At 41.9% G+C, this 21,349-nt stretch overlaps 1 protein-coding gene across 2 annotated transcripts in view; it reads right to left on the reverse strand.

Annotated features, from left to right (window-relative positions):
- Window positions 1-10,032, reverse strand: part of Tapt1 (transmembrane anterior posterior transformation 1) — a 50,948-nt gene extending 40,916 nt beyond the window's left edge. The window contains exons 1-3 of one of the 2 annotated variants that reach the window (XM_027386997.2): window positions 9,803-10,032; window positions 1,991-2,001; window positions 1,616-1,746 (exon numbers count right to left, since the gene is read on the reverse strand). In XM_027386997.2, the coding sequence (XP_027242798.1) occupies window positions 1,616-1,746; window positions 1,991-2,001; window positions 9,803-9,981 (321 nt within the window). In that variant the 5' untranslated portion in view covers window positions 9,982-10,032. Of the gene's footprint in view, window positions 1-1,615; window positions 1,759-1,990; window positions 2,002-9,802 lie in introns of those variants that run through there. The other variant, XM_027386996.2, reaches the window with a different exon arrangement.
- Window positions 10,033-21,349: the final 11,317 nt, after the last annotated feature.

The raw sequence follows: 21,349 nt of genomic DNA on the forward strand, positions 1-21,349 counted from the left end.
TGGACCCTAGTTTAAGAACACTTGCTTGTATTAAGTCTCATCAAGACCTGTGTGTATTTCTTCACCAGGAAACATGACATCTGCTTGCCACTTCAAAGTAGCTATGAAGGAAATGATGTGTACACTGTGCTTGCTCTGATGAAGAACTGAATTAATGGATGTTGTAACAAAGGGATCAGATACATATGGCCCCAGTGTAAAGGAGACCCTTGCTGCATTCATGAAGTTAGGTTGTGTTTGCAGATAAATCCCTCCTTGTCTTCTCCAGAGAAAATCTGGGCCAGGGATTGCTCACTGAGAGAAAAACCTGCCCCACAGGGAAGGCTAAGGCTAGGTGGGAATATGTTGTTTTTATCCCAGAGAGACTAGATGTCAGCAGATTTTCTTCCCCCTCTGTCTGCATTGTGTCCAAACACTTCTAGCCCATACTTTATCACTGGAAAAAAAAGAAATAATGAGATTTAAAAAGCAACCTAACTGTTTTCCAACATAAAACTAGTTTCATCTTCTACTTTCTTCCCATAACAAACATCTGTCTCACCTTGCCAGCCCCAGACACAATTTTAGCTGAATCCCCAAACAGAAAATGCAGCTACTCTGGTGCAGATGACGGGAGTCCTCCCACTCTGTGCATCTATCAGTCCCTCAGGCTCTTCCATGGGATCCTCATCCTCCTTAGAAAGATCACTAGGCATGCACAGGGCCCATGCCTCCCCCTGAGCAGTCTTCTGGGCCTCAGTACTGACTCCCTTAATCTTTAGCAGGTGACACTGTACCAAAACCCTTAACAAAGTACAGTTGCTGAAACTGGCTATCTACACTTGCTTCTCCTCAGCCACAGTGACTGGGTGGTGGCTTCCCACTATGTACCACACCTCTTACTTCACAGTGCACCGAGAGAGCAAACTGGGAAGTTTCCCACAGCCATTCTAATACGAAGCATAGTTCTGAGGAAGCAGCTAGACTTGACAAGCCTTCTGTTACTATAAAAGTCCACGAGTTAGCTCATCTTTCCTTGTAACAAGATCTAGAATGTCTCAGGACTCCTAACCAAGCAGCAGCAGAGGAAAAGGGCTTTCCTGTCCTCTGACTGACCTTGCAAAGAACTACCAAAGACTTGGTCTTGATATTTCTGTGTTTACCTTAGATAGGACATTTTCTGTGACAAGAGTTAAACAAGTCATCCTTTTCCTTTGAAAATTTGTCACTTATGTCTTCAAACGTGACTATTCTAAGAAATTGAAACCTCAGAAAAGGCTGAAATTAAACACCCTAAGTGAAAAAGAAAGTGCTATTCTAGAAACACACAACTGAAGGGAGTTAGAAGAGCTCAGAGAGGAGAGTAAATACTGGGATAAAGCTGTTGGGATAAGACGAAAATACCGTAAGTTTAGTAAGCAGTAAAGCTAAGGCATGGAGAGATTCAATAACATTCCCCCTCATTCTAAAACTAGCTATCATAAGCTGCTTCCTATAAAAGCAATCTGATATTGCCAAACATATTCAATTACTTACCAGGTTACTTCCAATATTTTTTTAAAAACTCAAAGAAAGCTGTTCTCAATTTTTTTCACAATTAAAACTTTCAAATAATATTTGGAAAGAAAAAAAGTACCTTTTCCAATTCTCTTGGTATTCGCATACAAGTGTACACTCTTTCTCTTCGCTCTGTGTACTTGGCCTCATTATGTTCGAGGAAGTACCCTCTTGTTAGTTCAGCACTGAGGAACCTCAATAATGAAAGTTCTACAGAAAAAAGAAAATGACAAAACAAAAAGAACAGTGTTTATTAAGGAACTCACAAGTGAGTTGGGGCCATAGGTATTACACATAGATAACACAAGTCCAAGGTCTATGCCTAGAAGAGAGGGACACCCAAATGACTGGAGGGTATTGTTGAGGGAATGGTTGTTATTGCATAAACTAAAAACACCACAGGAGCAGAAGGGACGGTTACTGAGAGCCAGAGAAGTCAGAAAATCTTTCTGACCAGTCCTGGGTCTCATGGTGTTATAGGCCTGGACGGTGGTGACACAGAAGAAAGAGTAGCTGTGAAGACGCCATCAGAGGTATTCCAGTAGCCCAGAGCCTTGGAAGGCACTGCTTCCAGCCCAGCACTATGCCAGAGCAGCCATGCAGACACAGGTCAGCCTCCTCCTGCTCAGGTGAGCCCTGAGATCCTACGGAAGTGGGCCAACAGTAGTACCTTTCCCCACAAAAGCTTATTCCTGCTATGTGAAAGTATCCTACTGCCTTTAAGTCACTCACTATACAAAGTGGAACCTTCCTTTCCTAGGGTTGGTCCATTTGTCCATGTTTCCTCCACCCCTCCAACATAAATTCATCCAGACAGTTTATATCACTAGAGGAAGGCAAGGCCAAAGTCTCTGATGGATTTGAGGTAAGCAGCTGAGGTGGGGATGTTCTTTCTCAGGTATCACACTTTCCATGGCACCTCAGCAATATCTCCAAACCCCCTATGTGACTGTCACTGTCTCTCTCTGCAGAAGGTCAAAAGTTCTCAAATTCATCTCTGAGCTTATTCTGTGATCTAACAAATGTAGTACTGAAGCATTAGCAAATGGGGGCAGTCAAAAGGAGCCTCAGAAAGTCCTTGGGAAGACAGAAGCAGGCTTTGCTGGGGGTCTGAACAGTATGCCTTACAGACCTTACTTCTGTCAGCACTGGAACTAACCTCTGGCTCCAGGAGTTTCACATCGAGTGCCTGGTTTATTTTGCTTAAGTGGTATGTTCTATGTAAGTACACACACATGCCTCTAAACATCAGACTAATAATGTATTTGCAGAATTGGTCATATACTGAGAACTATCTGGGATTGAAATGGGCGAGAGTAAGACTTCATGGGGAGAAGTGCCACCATTTCCTCATAGGTGCTTGGCACAGGTTAGGTACCCTGGGCATCCTGCTTTCCCTTTTCAGGGTATTACAGTTAAGTCATGGGGTGAAGTAGACACAAAGATACAAACGCTTCTGCTTGTATTAATAAATGCTCCGAGTTAAAGACACAAGATAACCTCATGCAGAGAGTAAAACATTGGGCTAGAAACTTTCTATAACTATGTAAAATCTGAAGAGAGAAAGAAAGTCTTATGTGCTGCATGAGAGAAATGCTAACACCCAAGAAATCTATGCTTATACTGAGTTCAGTGTCAACTTTGGCATCGTTCCATCTACTCTTATTTAACAGTGACTTTACTTAAAGATGACCAATATGAACATAAAAGTAGGATTAATCCAAATGCTTAACATAAGTGGTACTTAATAAATATCAGTGGTATACTTTTAAAAGACAATCAACTCAGAAGTGGAAAGTGAAGAAAATATAAGTCCCTAGAAGAGAAGAGCTGCTGGGTACTGGGGCTGGCACTGTTCTGAGACTGGAGAGGTGGCAGGGAGCAAAGGCTCTCCAGCCTCAGCCTATGGTCCTCGGTGATCATAATTATAAATGACAGCTCAAGGGGCCTGGGCTTAACCCCCCAAGAGCAGTGCCAAGGTGCCATTGCAGGGATGGGAACCTTCCTGTCCCCAACAAGAGACAGAAGCTGGGCATACCAGGAGTCTGAAATCTGTGTTAAAGAGACACACAGACAGGTCATTATATAATAGTTTTATATTTTAAAAGGGCAAACTAAAAAAAAAAAAGGTTTGGAAGTACCTTGCTTATTGAGTAAATTCTCTGCCAGTGTGGTGTCTTCCTTGATAACTGCAGAGGTTAGTTTTTGTTCAGTGTTTTGTTCTCCTTCACAAAAAAGAATGTGGGGTCAGCTGGAGAAGGGGCTGACCCACCTTTGAGGTGCACGATGGTCAAGTCACAGATCTCAATTCTCAAAAGCGGAAACTGAGCCTGCTGCCAGTTCTGTAACACCTGTTTCTGTCTTGCCTTCCACACAGATCCCTGAAGCACTTGAGTGTTTGTGTGAAAGCAGATGAAAACCACAAGGTATAATGCAGTGTCATGTCTACATACTAACTGAAATATTAACCATTTCAGGTATGGTTGTCACCTAGTATCTATTAATACTATTTATGAAGTCCTAGTTCTATGGTGAGAAGCACCACAACAAGTACATTTAACAAACAATATAACCTAACTTAATTACATTTCATAAACAGGTTGTGTCATAAACAAAAATGTTTCAACTATATTATAAATACAAAAGAGAACTGTGTGAGGAATCCACCTCTAGAAATACAAGTACTTAGTGATAAGCACCAAATCAGATTCTTAACTGCTGAGCTATCTCTCCTATCCCAAATTAGATTCTATAATGCTAAAACATTAAACATTAAAAGAGTATTCTTTAATTATAAGCACTCAAAACTATAAAACCAGTTCTATAGCTAGGACTGTCTTGCAGATCAAGGAAACCAAGGCACAGAGAAGCAAAGGTGTCTCCAAGGTTGCACCAAAACCAAGTGATAGACCAGATTCAGAGTTCTGGCCAAGTGGGTGCTTTCACTACTAGATTACACATTCTAGTACTGTTCTTTCTTGAGGCAGGGACTTGCTATGTCTGGCTGGTCCAGAACTCACATACAAATCAGGCTGGCTTCAAACTTGCAGTGATCTTCCTGCCTCTGTTTCCAAATTACTAGAATTATAGACATAAGACACCATGCCCAGCTCTCAAGTGCTTTTTAAAACAGACACCAATACTTCTGAAAAATCTAGTAACCCATCAGTTCACATTCTCTGTACTTCCATAGAACCTGACTTCACTTTGGGCAGCTACACTAAGCTAGCGGACTCCCTTAGAAGACCATAAACTAAATACCATGTAGCTTATTTTTCTAATGTCTATCCTGAGCAAGTTCTAAATGTAACAGTTGTCTTTGCACACCACTAACACCATGCTAATAGGCTGGAGAATGGTTTTCAAAGGTACAGTAAAATAATGCTGACTAAAAACCCAAGCTTCGTGGTATAAAATAGCTTGAAGGCCTTATCTTGCCTCCTAATCAACAATTCCTGGAGATAAGACCCTATTTAAAGGGTGGAATCCTACAAATGTCCTGTTCACTGCTTCATATAATTTTCATAAGAATTATAACTAAAAAGGGAGATAACAGTATTCATTACTGTTATAACATAATACAAATGAAGAAACTGAGAAAATTAACAGACCTGTCGACTCCCTTAAAAGTACAAATGTGAGGGCGAAGTCCAGAACTCTGACCTGCAAATATAGCATGCTATCCCCTCTCACCATGATTATATCCAATCGCTCACTGTTATTTTAGAGAAAAAGACCTGGCCAGAATCTCTTTTTGAACCATGTCAAAGGAAGGGGCCTCCACTGCCATGAACCTGACCTGTCATGTTGGCCTTGCTGCTTGTATAACATTGTCCCCGCTTCACTCCCTGAAGAGGTCTGTACTTCCTACTGAGATATTCAGTACCCTGTACTGTGGCTTTGCTAAACTTTCTTTAGCGTTCTACAGACCTATCTGAGCTTACTTGTATTATGACTTAGGGTATACTCTTTTGAAAATAGAGCTATTTTACTATTCAATTATAAGTGTGCTTATATTAGAAGATTGTGAACATTAATAAAAGTAAAATAACACCAATCATAAATCCAAATCAATTCCACCAGTGTATTTTAATCAATAGTCACCTCCTATCGCAGAAATGCTCTGTAATCCTGTATTTTAAATTGAGAAATAAATGTATAAATTCTTTTTCTCACTCCCGACACAAGAATTATTAGTCTTGCTCATCAGAGACAGCTCTCTTTAGAAACTAGATCAAAAAGTATTTATTAAAAGTAATGAGTAATCATACATATATTTATATGTTCAGCAATATGTCTAAATATATCTTTCTTAAAATAGCAATGCACATTAAAAAAGCAAATTGGAAAGTGGTTGACTGTTAAGAACCTAAGTATGCACGTCTCCAGCCTTAAATAAGGAAGTGTTTATAAAGTTTCAACAGATACCTGAAATAGTAAACATACCTTTCTTACACACAGGCATACTTATGGACAGGGAAACTAGGAATCAACTTTTCTAGGAGACAATACAATAGGAGTTTTGCCCTCCCTAACTCAAATGTAAGAAAAAGAATCATTTTTCCACACTATATTTAAGTTCTTGAAGCTTTTTGCTTGCTTGTTTTGGAGACATGGGCTCTCCATGTAACCCAGGATGGCTCTGAACTCAAGATCTTCTTATCTCTGCCTCCCACCCTTTAAAAAATGTTTATGGTCCCATGTAAGAGAAGAGCAGACGTATGTCTAGAGGTGGAAGAGGTACAAAAATGAAAGCAATATCTTAACATTAACCAAGTAAAGGATTAAAAATGTGTGAAGTATATTAATAATCCTGTAGTCAGCTTAAATTTTCAGGTCACAAACAATAGGATGCAAAGAATATGAATTGTTTGAATCCCATTGACAATCTTTGTGGGAACTGGTAACAGAAAACCAGTTGGCTTTTCTTTCTTCTTGAGAAACAGCACAAAGTATGAAGGCAAGGAGATAAAACAAATCAGACAAGGGTGAGTTGCCTAAGTCAAGTCACCATTACAAAGAGAACAACAGTCAAAGCACTGTTCCATCACAAACAACACTGCTGACCACACCTGACATCAGGATTCTCATTTTACAAGCAATGCTTATCTGCGCACCTCCTACCCTTGCCTTATTGGGAACTGTTTCATGCACCTGGGCAGGTGTCATGTTTATCTTACACCAAAACTCTGTTAAGTCTCCATGGAGAGTAAAACAGCTAAGTTAGATACTATTTAGTAGTGGCTTGATGAATCAGAGCCAAGTGGATTAAGCAAGCAGTCTAAACAAAAGCAAGTCAACAACTGAACCAAGCTCAGAACACAGATTGCCTAATTTTTAGTCCAAAGTTGATTTGCTGGGCAGGCATCAATTCCCAAAGGCAAGAACAGCTACATAGAATCTCTCTCACTTAGAACTTTGCGGATGAGTCAAACAGGGACCAGCACAGGAGCAGGATGATACACACTACTTACTATCTGGTCTATGTCCAAAAGTGCAACATGAAATGGCAATAATTTTAGAGTATGTAAAAGGAACAAAGTGAGACTGCAGTTCTTTGATCATTATTCCCAGAGTTCAAGGTCAGTGACCACATATACATACAGAAATGGTGAGTAGGTTATCCATTTCTAATTGTGTTAAAGTGTGAGGATTAGCATCTGTCAGACAATATATATAAACATGCTGTTGAGAATCAGAGAGTCTGTGAAGAAACAGAAAGAAAATATAACTCACAGATAAATGCATATCATATTTATGGCTATACACACATACACACAGATACACATATATATAAAATCAGACTATTATAACAGAAAGAAAACATAACTGATATAGGTGAATGTATGTCATATTTATAGCTGTATATACTCATACATATATATTTTCATCAACAGATAAATTAGCAAGGGCAGGAATACAATAACAAAACAAACATTGACCACTATACTTCATTTTATTTTACTCAAAGTATGGATAATCATCTTAAGTGGATATTCATTTAAAGAGAATAATAGAATGTTAGGACTGACCAATAAATGTCTTGTAATAAAAGCCCTGAAATCCTTGGGAAAAAATGTTAAAGGGGGCACCGGAACTAAGTGATAGTTAGGGTCATCAAGACACCAAGATTATTACTTTCAAAAGGAACAGCAAAGACTGCCCTCGCTTGCAGAGGGGAGGACAGGGCAAAGCCACAGCAGCCTTTACAGAGAATGAACAAGTGATACTTTAGTGTGAGCACCCAGTGACTATGATTCAGGGAGAGATATTTCCAGCCAGACACTAGGTGGTGCCCTCTGGCCCAGCCAACAAGTTTACCATATCTTGGAAAGGAGGCAAAGAAAGATAACAGAACAGTGGAAGGAAGGAGAGCTGGAGGTGAAACAAAGAGAGAATGCCTAGATTTCTACTCTAGTGGAGATGTCATCGACAAATGAAGTCCCAGTCACAAGTGGGCAGGCATCAGCAACAGTGAGAGCTGCTTGAATCTTAGAACACAGACACCAGGGGACAGAAGAGGGTAGTTCACATGGGACCCAACAGGAAAACCACTGCTTTCAGTTAGAGGCTGGTTACCTCTAACTGAATGGTCCGGGGGGCTTGTCTAGCCCTAATGTCACCTACCAAAACAGGAGCAACCACTGTCTCTTCCCTTATTCAAGGCTGATGGAGCTGAGGAACAAGAAGGGCCATCCCAACAGCTACAGTTTGTGTGTCTCCCTAGTAAGGACCTTCTGTCACCAGAGGTTGAAAACTCCAGCTTTTAAACTGGTAAGATACTGGTGAAGAACAAGTGTGTGCTATGATTCGAAGTTTATGCAAATCCAAGTATCCAGCTCCATCCCAGAAAAGTCCACTTCTTCACAAGTTCAAGGTCTGTGTTCACCGAAAGCTCTTCACAGCTTCATTCTTTTTTTCCTCATGCAAACAACATAAGGTTTCAATAGTAATGGCTTTTCCGAAGCTCAAAAATATTTCAAAGAAATTGTACTGAAACCTGGTCACATCTGTTTGCTTTCAATACTCAAGTAGTCTAACTAAGCAAGCAGCTGGGAGATTGAAGACTTTGTCTTACTTAGGACCTGCCAATTCAGAAAGCAAATACTCTTGCAGGTGAGTGTTTAACTGACAACCAAACCAAATAAAGAATGCTGGAAAAATTTTAAGAAGCTAATCAAGAAAGACCAAACAAGGCACAGCCTGTGCTCCAGTTTTCAAAGATATGGAGACTGATGCAAAATTCTATGTTCAATTCTGAGAAGCAGCAACTCTATCAGGATCTATCCACCGGTCTTTTGGTACTCCTATAATTTCAACACTCATAGTGAATGATAACTTGAATGTGTGTTTATATAAAGCTGCATGACCTAGAGGCTAACACAGCCCTTATTCCACCGCATTAGTTTGAAATCACTTGGAAGAAATGCTATCAAGTTGCTGTCCAAGATCTTGGACTTACTATGAAAGAATTAAAATGTAGTCAGTTTTATACCTAATGAAATTGACATGTCAAAATCTTCCTTTTTCTTCTGGCTTACTACAAATCTTCAGTATGAACACCAAAGCTATTAAAAACTCTTTTAAAATAGTAAGACCGGAGAATACACAGGAATTCTAATATTTTAACAGTTAAGTTTTACAATGTTTATGGACGGTGGGGCTCCAAAGTGGTACATATTTTCTTGTGTGGCAAAACTGTTTCTTCTGGCATAAGTTTCAGTTTTAGTAAAAGTCCACATGTAACAGTTTAAAGGGTGCCGCACATTTCTGAGAAAATTACTGAACTTCACGGTCTCGATCACACGTACTCGGAGGGCAAGTTAACAGGTTTCCGAGGTTCAACTTCGCATAAAACACAGGGGGTAAAAGTCACCTTGGCATGGACATCATCTAGAAAGCCCCGCGCTTCCCATTTTTGACCTCTTTCGGATGTGAGAGGCGCCTGTCACTGTTGAGCCCGGCCGGGAGCAGTCGGTGACCAGGGACAGCCGAGCTCCGGGGTGCACCTGGCTCGGGGATGGCCGCGGGAGCGTCGGGCCGCGCGCACAAGCCGCCGGGGGAGCTGTCACCCGCCACGGGGACTTGGGAGCCACCTGAGCCGCGGCCGCTCCGCGCGCGGACTGGAGACAGAGGCGTCCCGGCCACCTCAGCCCGCATCGGCCTAGGTAGGCCCGCCGCGGCCTAGCGCCGCCCGCCCGCCCGCCCGCCCCGCCCGCCCGCCGGTCGCTTCGCCGGCGCCCGCCTCCACCTGCGCATCGGCCGCCGGCGCTTTTCCCGCCGCCGGTCGCTCTCGTAGAAGCCCAGAGTCTCGGTGTGCTGAGGCGAGGGCCCGTGGCCGCCACCACCCGGCTGCTCCGTCTCGCCTCGGCCGGTCCGCTCGGTGCCGTCCGCGCCACCACCGCCGCCTTCTCCCGGGGCGGCCGCGTCGCAGACGCCCGCCATGTTCCGAGCGCCACACACTGTCCCCGCCACCTCCTCCAAGCCGCCCGGCCGGCCTCCGCCTCCGGCCGGGCCCCCTCGCCCGCCCTTCGGCCCCGCCCTCGCCCGAGCCGGGGCAGCCGCCATTCACGCAGCCCGCCGGCCGGCTGCGCGCTCCATGGCGTCAGGCGGGCGCGTGGGAGGCCGCGCGTAGGCCGCCGCCACCGGCCGCCGCCATTCTGTTCTTCCTTGCCGTCGCCGTGGGCGCGCTGCCGGGCTCTCGGGCTCGAGTCGCAAACGCGCCGCCGGCTCCATGCTGCCGGGCTGGAACGCGGTGCGGGCGACGGAGGGGCGGCGGCGGGGCTCGGCGTGGCTGTCCGCGCGCGCCCGAGCCCCTTGTGCCACTGCGGTGGCGCCGAGTGCGCCGGCGCGACCCGCCTGGCCTTGGCAGCGCGGCGACCGAGGCCGGGCTCCAGCTCCGCGGCTCCCGCCGGCGGCGGCCCGGTGGCTCTGCTGTCTTGGCTGCATCTCTCCTGCATATTTATGATCTTCTGTCACATTCCCTGTCCGTGGACAGTGTCCAAAGCCTAGCTCGGGGGAGCGTGCCAACAGGTGGGGGACTCTGCCCGATGGGCAGTGTTCTTGATGCGCCTAACGCGCCGGGGACATTCTGGGCTGCCTTTCGGGAATAGGGTTATGTGACAGCGGATGGCAGCCAAGGTGGCCTGGTTCTGTCACTTGGTCACCGCTTTCCTTGGGGGCTGTGACCATAACCCCTCTCTGATAGCCGCAATGAGACAACCCGCTGCGGGCTGGATGGAATTGATTTCGCTTTGCAGACATTCACCCGGGCTTCCCGAGTGATTGCTGTGTGCTCCGATAACTGACACGGTGGTCCCTCTATTGCCTTCTTGCCCGCTTCGGAATTTACTTCTTAATGAGCAAAATACAAATACCTTTCCACGTACTAATCTGCCCTACGATGAAACAGGTCATGGTACATCAAGGAGATCCCAAGGGGTAGATGACCAGATACCTTAACTGTAAACTCCTAGTTTGGGGGACTGTGGGCAGCAAGGCCATTTGACAGCAGGCAGGATATGGGGAGAAGAAGGGTCAAAGAGGAACTTGCAAAGTTCAAGAAATCCCAATACTAATCCATTGTAAGCTTTACCTTGTGGAAACCCGAACAATGAATGCAATATTTTTAAAAAGTCAGTTTTGGCTTTACTTGATCAATTTTAAATACAATGCCCTTGACAAATCTTCAGAATCATGAAAATCAGAAGACACAAAGTTTTATTGCCTGTAAGGTTCCTTCCAACCTAGATTCTATTATGCTCTGATACTGTACAAAACAGCGCACTGTTTTATCTGCTGATTGTTAAAAGGGGAGCCGGTTTTATTGCTTGCTTTTGCCAGTGTCTGTGTCCCTCAGCTATCTGCTTATTGCCTCCGCCACTCGATTGGATTTTAGAAGGGAACTAATCGCAAATTTCATTTGCTAAGGGAGCATTTGTAAGCATTTGGGTTTCTCTCATTTTGTGTCTCAAACCTGAGGAAAGACGCTGTGTTCCAAAGGCTGTTCCTAATCTTAAATAGTCAAAGAGGGAGATGCAGGCCCTGTACGGGAGTTAAGCCCTGTCCAAGAAGTGAGGGTGTTTTGGCCTGATGGACACATGAGAAACTCAAGGGTCTTTCGAGCTCTTATTGGGCCTTTCTGCTAGGTCTACATCATTGTATCTGACATGTGAAACTGCATAATTTCAAATTTATTGTACAGACAAAAATGCTTTAAATTGAAACAGTAGTCTTCCCTTGTATAGATATCCATAATTAAATCAACAAGTAGACTGTTGTGTATACAAAGGATTTTTCATTTTATTTATGGGGGTTGGTTTTTTATTTTTTTAATAGGTGTTTCTTTACATAGCCCTGACTGCCCTGGAACTCACTATGTAGACCAGGCTGGCCTTGAACTCACACGTAACTGTTGTTGCCTCCCCAGTGCTGGAACTAAAGGTATACACCACTATGCCCAGCTTGTTTTTTTTTTTCCCATTTTAAAGATAATTGGACCTGTGACAGTTTATTCAGAATCCAGGAAATAGTGCTTCTAATCATATACGTGTCAGCCAGGTGTGATGGTACACACCTGTACTCCTAGCACTCAAGGTCAAGGCAAGAAGATTAGCAACTGCAAGTGAAACCTGGATGACATGAGACCTTTCCTCCCAAACCCCAAAATAATTAGTAAGCACTCAGAACCCTCAAACTTAAGTTACAAATAACTTCTATAGTACAGAACCAGGAACCCCTGAGGACCATTTAACTAGGATTATAGCACTATCATTTAAAAACAAGAGTTTTTAAATAGCAATCCTCTCCAGTAAAGAATCAAATACTTTGCTTTGAGTTATAGGACTAGCCTTGGATGATAATGAGCTATAGCAAATTAATTCTGCAAGCAATAAGCATGCTGCTGACCAGGTGTTAATGAATGGGATTGCCCAGCCAGGGTGATGGTACAGGCCTTTTCATCCCAGCATCTGGAGGCAGAGGTAGGTGGATCTCAGAGTCTACATAGTTCCAGGACAGCCAGGGCTATGTAGTGAGACCCTATCTCAAAAAAGAAAAAGAATAAAAGAAAGACCAAAAGAAGGAATGTTCTATTTTGGAAAGTAATTTTAATAAATTGAATGGAAGTTGGGAAGAGTATTATGGTTGTTATAGCCACTATGTAGCTATTGTATTTTGAAAATGGCAAAAAAAAAAAACCCACTTTTAAAAAGATTTTTTCTTTCCATTTTTATTTAAATTAGAAACAAGATTATTTTACATGTCAATCCCAGTTCCCTCTGCCTCCCATCCTCCCCTGCCCCCCCAACTAACACCCTACCTATCCCTTTCTGCTCCCCAGGGCCTTCCATAGGGGGTCTTCAGAGTCTGTCATATCCTTTGGTATAGGGCCTAGGCCCACACCTTCTGTCTAGGCTCAGGAGTATCCCTCTATGTGGAATGGGCTCCCAAAGTCTATTCCTAGCTAGGGATCTACTACAAAAGGCCCCATAGATTTCCAAGGTCTCCTCACTGACACCCACATTCCTGGGGTCTCAATCAGACAGTCCCATGCTGGTTTCCCAGCTGTCAGTCTGGGAACTAAGAGTTCCTCCTTGTTCACTTGTTCAGGTCAGCTGTTTCTGTGGGTTTCTCCAGCCTGGTCTTTACCCCTTTGCTCATTACTCCTCCTTCTCTGCAACTGGGTTCCAGTTCAGTTCAGTGTTTAGCTGTGGGAGTCATCTTCCTCTTCCATCAGCTGCTGGGTGAAGGCTCTAGGATGACATACAAGTCAGTCATCAAGACTCTCCTCTGTTGCTTAGATTGTTAATTGGTGTCATCATTGTATATCTACAGACATTTCCCTAGCGCCTGATTTTTCTTTAAACCTATAATGGCTCCTTGTATTATGGTATGTCTTATCTTGCTCTCCTATTCTTCCCCCAACTCAAAACTTCCTGCTCCCTCATGTCCTCCTCACCCATCCTCTTCTCCCCTTCTCATTCTCCTCATTCTCTTCCCTCCCCTCATGCTCCCAATTTTCTCAGGAGATCTTGTCCCTTTCCCCTTCTTCAGGGGATCATGGATGTCTCTAAAGAGTCCTCTTTGTTTCCTAGCTTCTCTGGTGGTGTGGATTGTGGGCTAGTAATCCTTTGCTCTATGTTTAAAATCATACCCTGTTTGTCTTTTTGTGACTGGGTTACCTCGCTCAGAATAGTTTCTTCTAGTTCCATCCATTTGCCTGCAAATTTCAAGATTCCACTTTGTTTTTTCCTCTGAGTAGTACTCCATTGTGTAAATGTACCACATTTTCTTTATCCATTATTCAGTTGAGGGGCATCTAGGTTGCTTCCAGGTTCTGGCTGTTACAAATCATGCTGCTATGAACATAGTTGAACAGATGTCCTTCTTTTGGGTATATGCCTAAGAGTGGAATTCCTGGATCTTGTGGTAAACTGATTCCCATTTTCCTGAGGAATGGCCATACTGATTTCCAAAGTTGGCACTCCCACCAGCAGTGGAGGAGTGTCCCCCTTTCTCCACACCCTCTCCAGCACAAACTGTCATTGGTGTTTTTGATTTTAGTCATTCTGACAGGAATAAGATGGTATCTCAGAGTTGTTTTGATTTGCTTTTCCCTGATGGTTAAGGATGTTGATGATACCAAGATTTATAGGAAAGTCTGAAATCTTTAACTAGAGTCACTTTGTATTTGGTCTAAAATTTAAATAAAAAAGAATTAAAGTACAGTAACTATACTGATAAATCATCAAAGATTCCTCTTTGTGCCTTCCTCATGTTCTGTGCACTATTTCCTTATTCCTTGATCTGGGACAATTAACTAGTGGATACAGACTACTCTTCTAGTCTCCAAGGCTGCAGTTTGCTTGTTCAGCCTCAGGTTCCCTAACCTTACCAAGGAACACCAGGAACCAGTTTCTAAGATGATTCCAATGAGTGTTCCAAGGAACAGTGCTCTAAGGTGGCATTTGAGAGTGGCTAAAATGGTATTTGAAGTGATTATTGTAATGCACTTCAGTCATGCAAAGGCAAATTAGGATTTGCATGTATAGTGATGTCTGTCTCTACTAGGAATCCACTTGGACAATAATACATGGCTTCTAGTTCTGGAACCATGAGAGCCAATATTCAGTTCTGAAACTGTAGGCCTGAATTTAATTCATTTGCTTCCTTATCTGCAGGGGAAAAAATAAGATTTGTTTTGTTGGGAGGGAGAACTGGTTGGAATATAAAATGAAATTTTAAAGAATAAATAAATTTTAAAAAGTTGCAGGTTATGGAGCACGCTGGATTTCAGATAGATTTGAGACACTTACCTTAACCAAAAGGAGATGGGCTGGTGTGTTTAACACAGAATGGAATTGTGTGTTTAACACAGAATGGAATTGTGTGTTTAACACAGAATGATGTCTAACCAACAAAGCATGTCACAAAGAATTATTTGACTATAAATAAATAAAACTCAATCTAAAAAAATTATTCATTTTGTGTGTATGGGTGTTTTGCCTCTGTGCATGTATGTGCACCTCGCCTGTACCTGAAGCCTGCAAATACCAGAAGAAGGCACTGGATCCCCTAGAAGTGAAGTTAGAAATGGCTGTAAGCCATCATGTGAGTGCTGGGAACTGAATCCAGATAGTCTGGCAGGGCAACAAGAGCCCTTAACTGCTGAGCTGTCTCTCCAGCTCCTGAGTTTTTTGGAGGTAGAGTTTCATGTAGCCCAGGCTGGCCTTAAAATTAATGACCCTCCAACCTCAACCTTCCAAGTGTTGGTATTAGATGTGCTCCACTCTGCCTGGCTTATGAGTTTATGAGTTGATTTTTTAAAAGTCTAAACAGCTTTGCTCTAAGGCCAGAAATAAAAAAAAATACATTGTTGGGTCTCCAGTGAGTCTTTGAGATAAATTAATGTGAGTTTATTATATCTCCCGGTTTCATTAATGTTTTCTACCTTTGCAATCTTCCCTCTTCCCATGATTGATTCTCATGTTTTTAAATTCTCTCTGAGTTTGTTCCATAGAAATTAACTTTCTTTCTAGAAAAGGTAGCCACACTGAATAATATACCTGTAATTGTAAAGTACCCATTACAACTTAACATAAACCAGTAGAATTTTATCCCTATTTCTTTAGCATGAGAATATTTGACAGAGACCACAATAATTCGAACTCTGAAAATTATACAAAATACTCTTATCTAATAATACCTTTGCTAAAGGGGATATTTGGCCACAAATACTGAGTTCTGAAGACTGAAAGATTCTATTTATGTGAAAAAAGTATGAACATAATCCATGCTCTGTTAGACAACAGAATTTTAAATTTATAATCAGTATAGCTCTGTATATTAGAAAATTCTAATACCGATGAGCGGGATCTAGGTAATGACTTAGCAAGTTCCTAATTCCAGGTTTTTAACTTTGAGGCAAAAATGAATTTCTCATGATAATTTAAAACATAGACATGCCATGTTTAGGCCTGTTTTAAAATCAATCACTTAGTTAATTAACAATCTGTTTATGGAAGAAACACAAATCTTCCCTTATATTTGCTTTTAATTCTAGCAAGCAAAGGCTTTCCTTTTAAGATTCAGGAGACAGAGAGATCTTATCTCCCAACTTATTAGCTTTTCAGGATGCTTCATTATTCCTCAGTGGTGAGTTATTTATTACTGTGTTGGGCCACTTATCACACAGTAACTGGTAATCAGCAGATTTTATATACTATCTACAGTAAATATTTCACCTTTTTCTAGTGTTTCTAATTGAAGTATCAGGGGGTTAGTAACTGAGTGATTGTTTTCTCCCCTTTGAAATTCTTTGGTCTCTTGATCCTGCTCTTGTAGCTAACTCTCTCATTCTGCTCATCTATCAGTGCACCCGTTATATTGTCTGCTCATTTCTCCCCCTGGCTTCTGAGAGACAGAAAGGGAATGCGCTCTCTGGTTCACACTACAATGTCACCTGTTCTTAGGGTAACCCAACTATTAACCTACCACTTTTGTCTTGATTACCACAAATCATTACAAATATATAATAAAATTTCAAATTTTCAAAATAATCCTTTCAATTTGTGCCTTCCTAGTTTTAGAGATCCATCTGCTCTCCAATCGTCCTTTTACACACATCTATTCTAGTTCTTTTCCAGGGTTGGGCTTATATTCATCAAAGGCTTCTGCAGCTGACATTTCTCATTCTGTGCCACTTTCAAAAACTGAACAACTTGGCTTGGCTTTCATACTATAACCTACGAAGGTAGTCTCACAGAAGAGAACAGTGTAGTGGTTAAGTTTTTAAAATGGCAGTGTGGCTTTGTCCAAACAGTGTTTAAGGACAATTTGTATTCTTTATCATGCTTTGACTAAGGAATTACAAACGTTAATTCCCATTCTCTTGAGCACATGTCCTCTTGGCAGATGCATGCTGGGTTAAAATTGTGTCACATATAATTCACACATAAATTTATGATTGCTACAAAAGTTAAGGCTAAGCTAGACACTGATCGTTATTCATCTTCTTAGTGCTCACTCTGACCTTTCATCTATTTATTTAAATATATGGCACCACTAAATGTGTAAACAGAGATGTGCTTATAGTACTGCATACCATTTTAAATATTCAATTTTGATGTCTATTATGGTGCTGGTGTTTACGATATGACAGCTGGCTAGATACTTTTTTTCAGAACAATACTGTTCTATGAAATTTGGTTTTTATACACTCTATAGAAACATGGTATCTGGTTTATCTTACTGTAGCCATAAAAGACAGTGTCATAAGGAGTTAAAAGCACTAAAATAAATTGATTCCATTGCCTTTGGAGCTGAATGGAATTTGATGTTTTCCTCTATTCTGCCTTTATTTCTATCATTTATTCATGCCTCATGGAAAGAGGTCACTGGTGTGATTAATCGTGGTGTCTTATAGGTCATATAACTGGCTTTGCCCTTGCAAACAAATTCTTTCCTTGGTATTAGGAATATTTTGCTTCAAAAGTCGCTGATCACAAGTGTATTATTGGGGCAAAATCCGTTAGTCCTTCAGGGATTCCTGTAAACACAGGTGGACTCACCCATGCAAGCATGTGTTTTTAGCTAACAGATGGTTTCTCAAAACAAACACTTCTTCTTTTTTCTGTGTCAAAGTGGGTAAATAGTTGTTTGAGACTAGAAGAGCATAGGCTGGTATTTTCAGGACTGGTAAGAAATATTCTCTAGGAAGATTATGGAATATGGCAGGGGAAACTTCTAACTTGGGACTGGGAGACCTGAGTAGGAGGCAGGCCACTTCTAGTCATGAGCCCTGCTATGTGCTTGTTGGCCCTATTTTCCTAATTCATGTAGCAAAGAACAAACTAAATTCTCAAGAAAATACTTTCTGTTCTAGAACTATATGATTTTAGCTACTTCCTACATTATTTTAGGCTGTCACTAAATGCTAACTTTGCATTCACTTTTAATATTTTTTCTTATATTAGACTGTTCTCAGTTGTAATGTTTTTTTTTTTTTTATCTTGAATGGCCTACCTTGTGTCTAGAGACCGTAATGCTCTTTTCCAGTGAACCCTGTTGATGTTCTTTTATGTGGTAGGTATTGTACAAAGTCCTAGCCTGACAAGATAAATGAGAGACATTGCCCACCATAAGTAAATACTATGCACACATTCACACACACACACACACACACACACACACACACACACACACACACACACACACACATACATGGCAAGCAGTGGTTGAGGTTCATGGTAGTGCAAAGGAAAGGCTGACTAATTGTAGTTTGAGGGGAGACAGAATGGCTTAAAGGAAGTGGCCATTGACTGGGTTTGCAAAGATGATCTTGCCAAGCAGAAAATGAGGCCAAGGAAGGCATCTTAAGGACCTACAGAAGATGTAGGCAAATGTGCAGAGTGAGAAAGGAAGACATAGCAGTCTTTGAGTTGAACTTGAAGATGAAGTTTCAGTGTCCAGATAATCCTAAAACATGTTATGAGACATTGTCTAGGTAGAAGAACAGGCAAGAATGGCCAGGAAACAGGATGAGGAATTCAGGAATTTTAAAAGGCTTCTGACACTGCCCTCACCATCACAAGCTGAAGAATATTCATAGGATATTGTGGATCTCTTATGTATTGGGATTTGTTTGCATTTGGGCAGGGCAAACTGAGTATTAGCCTGTGTTTATTAAGCATAGTGGCACCCTAAGTCTTATTCTCAATATCAAGTCCAATACCTAGTTAGGAAAATTTACCAGCATCTGGCTTCTTTTTTCTTCATGGAAAGTTAGGGTGACATTTGTGGAATAAACATTTTAAAAATTGTCTTTGTATGGTTGTAAGATAATCACTAATTAAGGAGGGGATTTTTCCAGGGACCCAGATACATTTTACTAACAGTCAATGTGATCATTACATGTACAACAGAGTTCCAAATCAAACCATTTTAGTCATTGAAAAGATAGAATGGGATGATGGCTTAGGAAGCCACTTTTTGTAAATTTTGAAATTTTTGAAGATTTTGAATAATCGTAAATGACAAGAGGGGAAATACACTATCTGATTTTCTGTCTCAGTGTCAGTCCTTTCCCCGGACACTTATGTGGGTGGGGTAAGGAGTATATGTCAGCTTGGGATGAGACTCTATTTTGATTCATTTAATTTAGACACTTGTTATAATGTAAGTGCTTTTGCTTTTACTTTGGCAATTGGTGTGCAATTTTAATTAGCACTTGGAACACAGTAGAATGCATTGATGAGGCATAAGACATGAAGAAATACGTTCTTAATGGCCTGCTTGAGGACTCTGGCAGAATCCAAAAAAGACACTCTGTGTTATGCACAAAGCTTCTGAGAACTCACCCTGGCTGGCAGTTACACTCTTGTACATTAATCATCTCAGTGTTTTCAGATGTCAAAACATTGGCATATGCAGTGTTGTCATATATGCTACACTGAGAATACTAATTTCTTACTTATTTTGATAAAGTGGCTGAGGTATAAGGAAACTATGTGTTTTCTGTATCTTCCCAGGATTGTCCTCCAACTTTGCCCTTCCATCCCTTCCTAAATCTTTAAGCCTCTCATAGCCATCTTTCACCACCATTTCCTCTCTGGCCATCTCTGCTGTTTATAACAGCTCCTCCCACCCCCAACTTCAGGCGGCACTGCATAGCATTTTGTTAAAAGTGCTTCCTCCCCTCTTGACCTTTCTGGTGACTAATATTGTCAACTTGATAGGCTCTAGAGCCACCTAGGACAAAAACCTTTGAGCATGCCTTCGAGGTGCCTTCTGGATTGGGTGCATTAACGAGGATGGCCCACTCTGTATATGGACAGCATTGTGCCATGGAATCATGAACACGTGATTCCATGTGTCCTGGAATGAATATAAAGGAGAAAGCAAGCTCAACACCAGCATTAGTGATCTCTGCTTCTCTGCTGATGCAATTCGAGCAGTTGCCTCACACTCCTCACACCAGGCACTTACTACCCTCAAATTGGGAGCCAAAGTAAACTCTGCTAATAAAGTTCTTCAGTCAGATGTTTTGCCACAGTGATAAGAACAGTAGCCAATGCAGTTTTCAATGCCACCTTTGTAGGAGCCCTGTCTCTGTGTTTGGCTTTTGGCTTTGTTTTGTTTTTTAATGTTTTTTAATTCAGCTAAAAGGTGCAAAAACAATGCAATAGAAAGAACACACACGTCATATTTGCACTGATGTAGGATGAATCTTCTTCCTCCTTATCTGCCCTGGGGACTGGAACCAATTAACTTCTTTGAACTTCCTTAAATGAGGATAATACCTGTTATGCAGGATTGTGGTCAAGATTAAATAACTTCCATCCATCAACTCAACATATATAGGGAGCCCTATTACTCATTGGTAATTATAAGTATTATTTACTACACTTGGTACTAAGAACATGAAGGTGAATAGGCCATGACCCTGTCCTGAAGACTTTATGAGGAGGGACAGACAAGAAAATAGACAATCGCAGAAATAATTACTATCAAACGAGCAGGATTTGTGAGGACAATGGTTCTATCATTGCAGTGAGGGCATCAGGAAGTGGAGTACAGGGCAAAGTGTACAGACTACAGAGCAGTGCAAGTTGGAAACACTAGGAGAGCTGCAATGTCTCTGTGATGGTGTGTCTCACTTGGAGCTGTAGACATCGAGAGGGGCCTTGTAAGCCAGCTGAGGACACAGGGAACCTGTGAAGTGCACAGGAACTTATTTGTATGTTAGGAAGATCTTTTTCCTTGGCAAGGTGTGGAGTACTTTGAAAAAATTCAGTGAACCAGTATGACCAGTTAAGAGGATGCAGTTAGACCAAAGTGGAGGTAGCATAGGCAGCAGTGGGAATGGGGAAGACACAACACACTGAGAAACTTAAGGAGCCAGAAAAGGGTGTTGGGGTGGTCATAGAGAGGGAGGAAGGAAGGAGGATAAACTTTAAGGGAAATGATAGGATTTCGACTTGGGCTGATGGTCCACTGTGTGACATAGGAAATACAAGATGGACATTTCATAAGCTACAGTTGGTTGCTATGTTTTAAATGCCCCTTCCAAGAAGTCATGCTGGAATTTAATTGCCATAGTAAGCTTTAAGAGCTGGGCCTTTAGGTAGTGATTAGGATATTTGGACTGTGCCCTCATGTCTGGGTTCATGCATTTACCATGGGAGTGGGGCCTGTTGTGGACATTCCACCTTCCATTCCTCTCTGCCTCTGTCTCCCTTTCATGAGCATGTACGCATGCATGAATATACTTTCTCACCGTGTGCTGCTTTTTCCACCATGTTATGATTCAGTT

Source organism: Cricetulus griseus (assembly GCF_003668045.3).
Source record: "Cricetulus griseus strain 17A/GY chromosome 1 unlocalized genomic scaffold, alternate assembly CriGri-PICRH-1.0 chr1_1, whole genome shotgun sequence".
Taxonomy (NCBI): domain Eukaryota; kingdom Metazoa; phylum Chordata; class Mammalia; order Rodentia; family Cricetidae; genus Cricetulus; species Cricetulus griseus.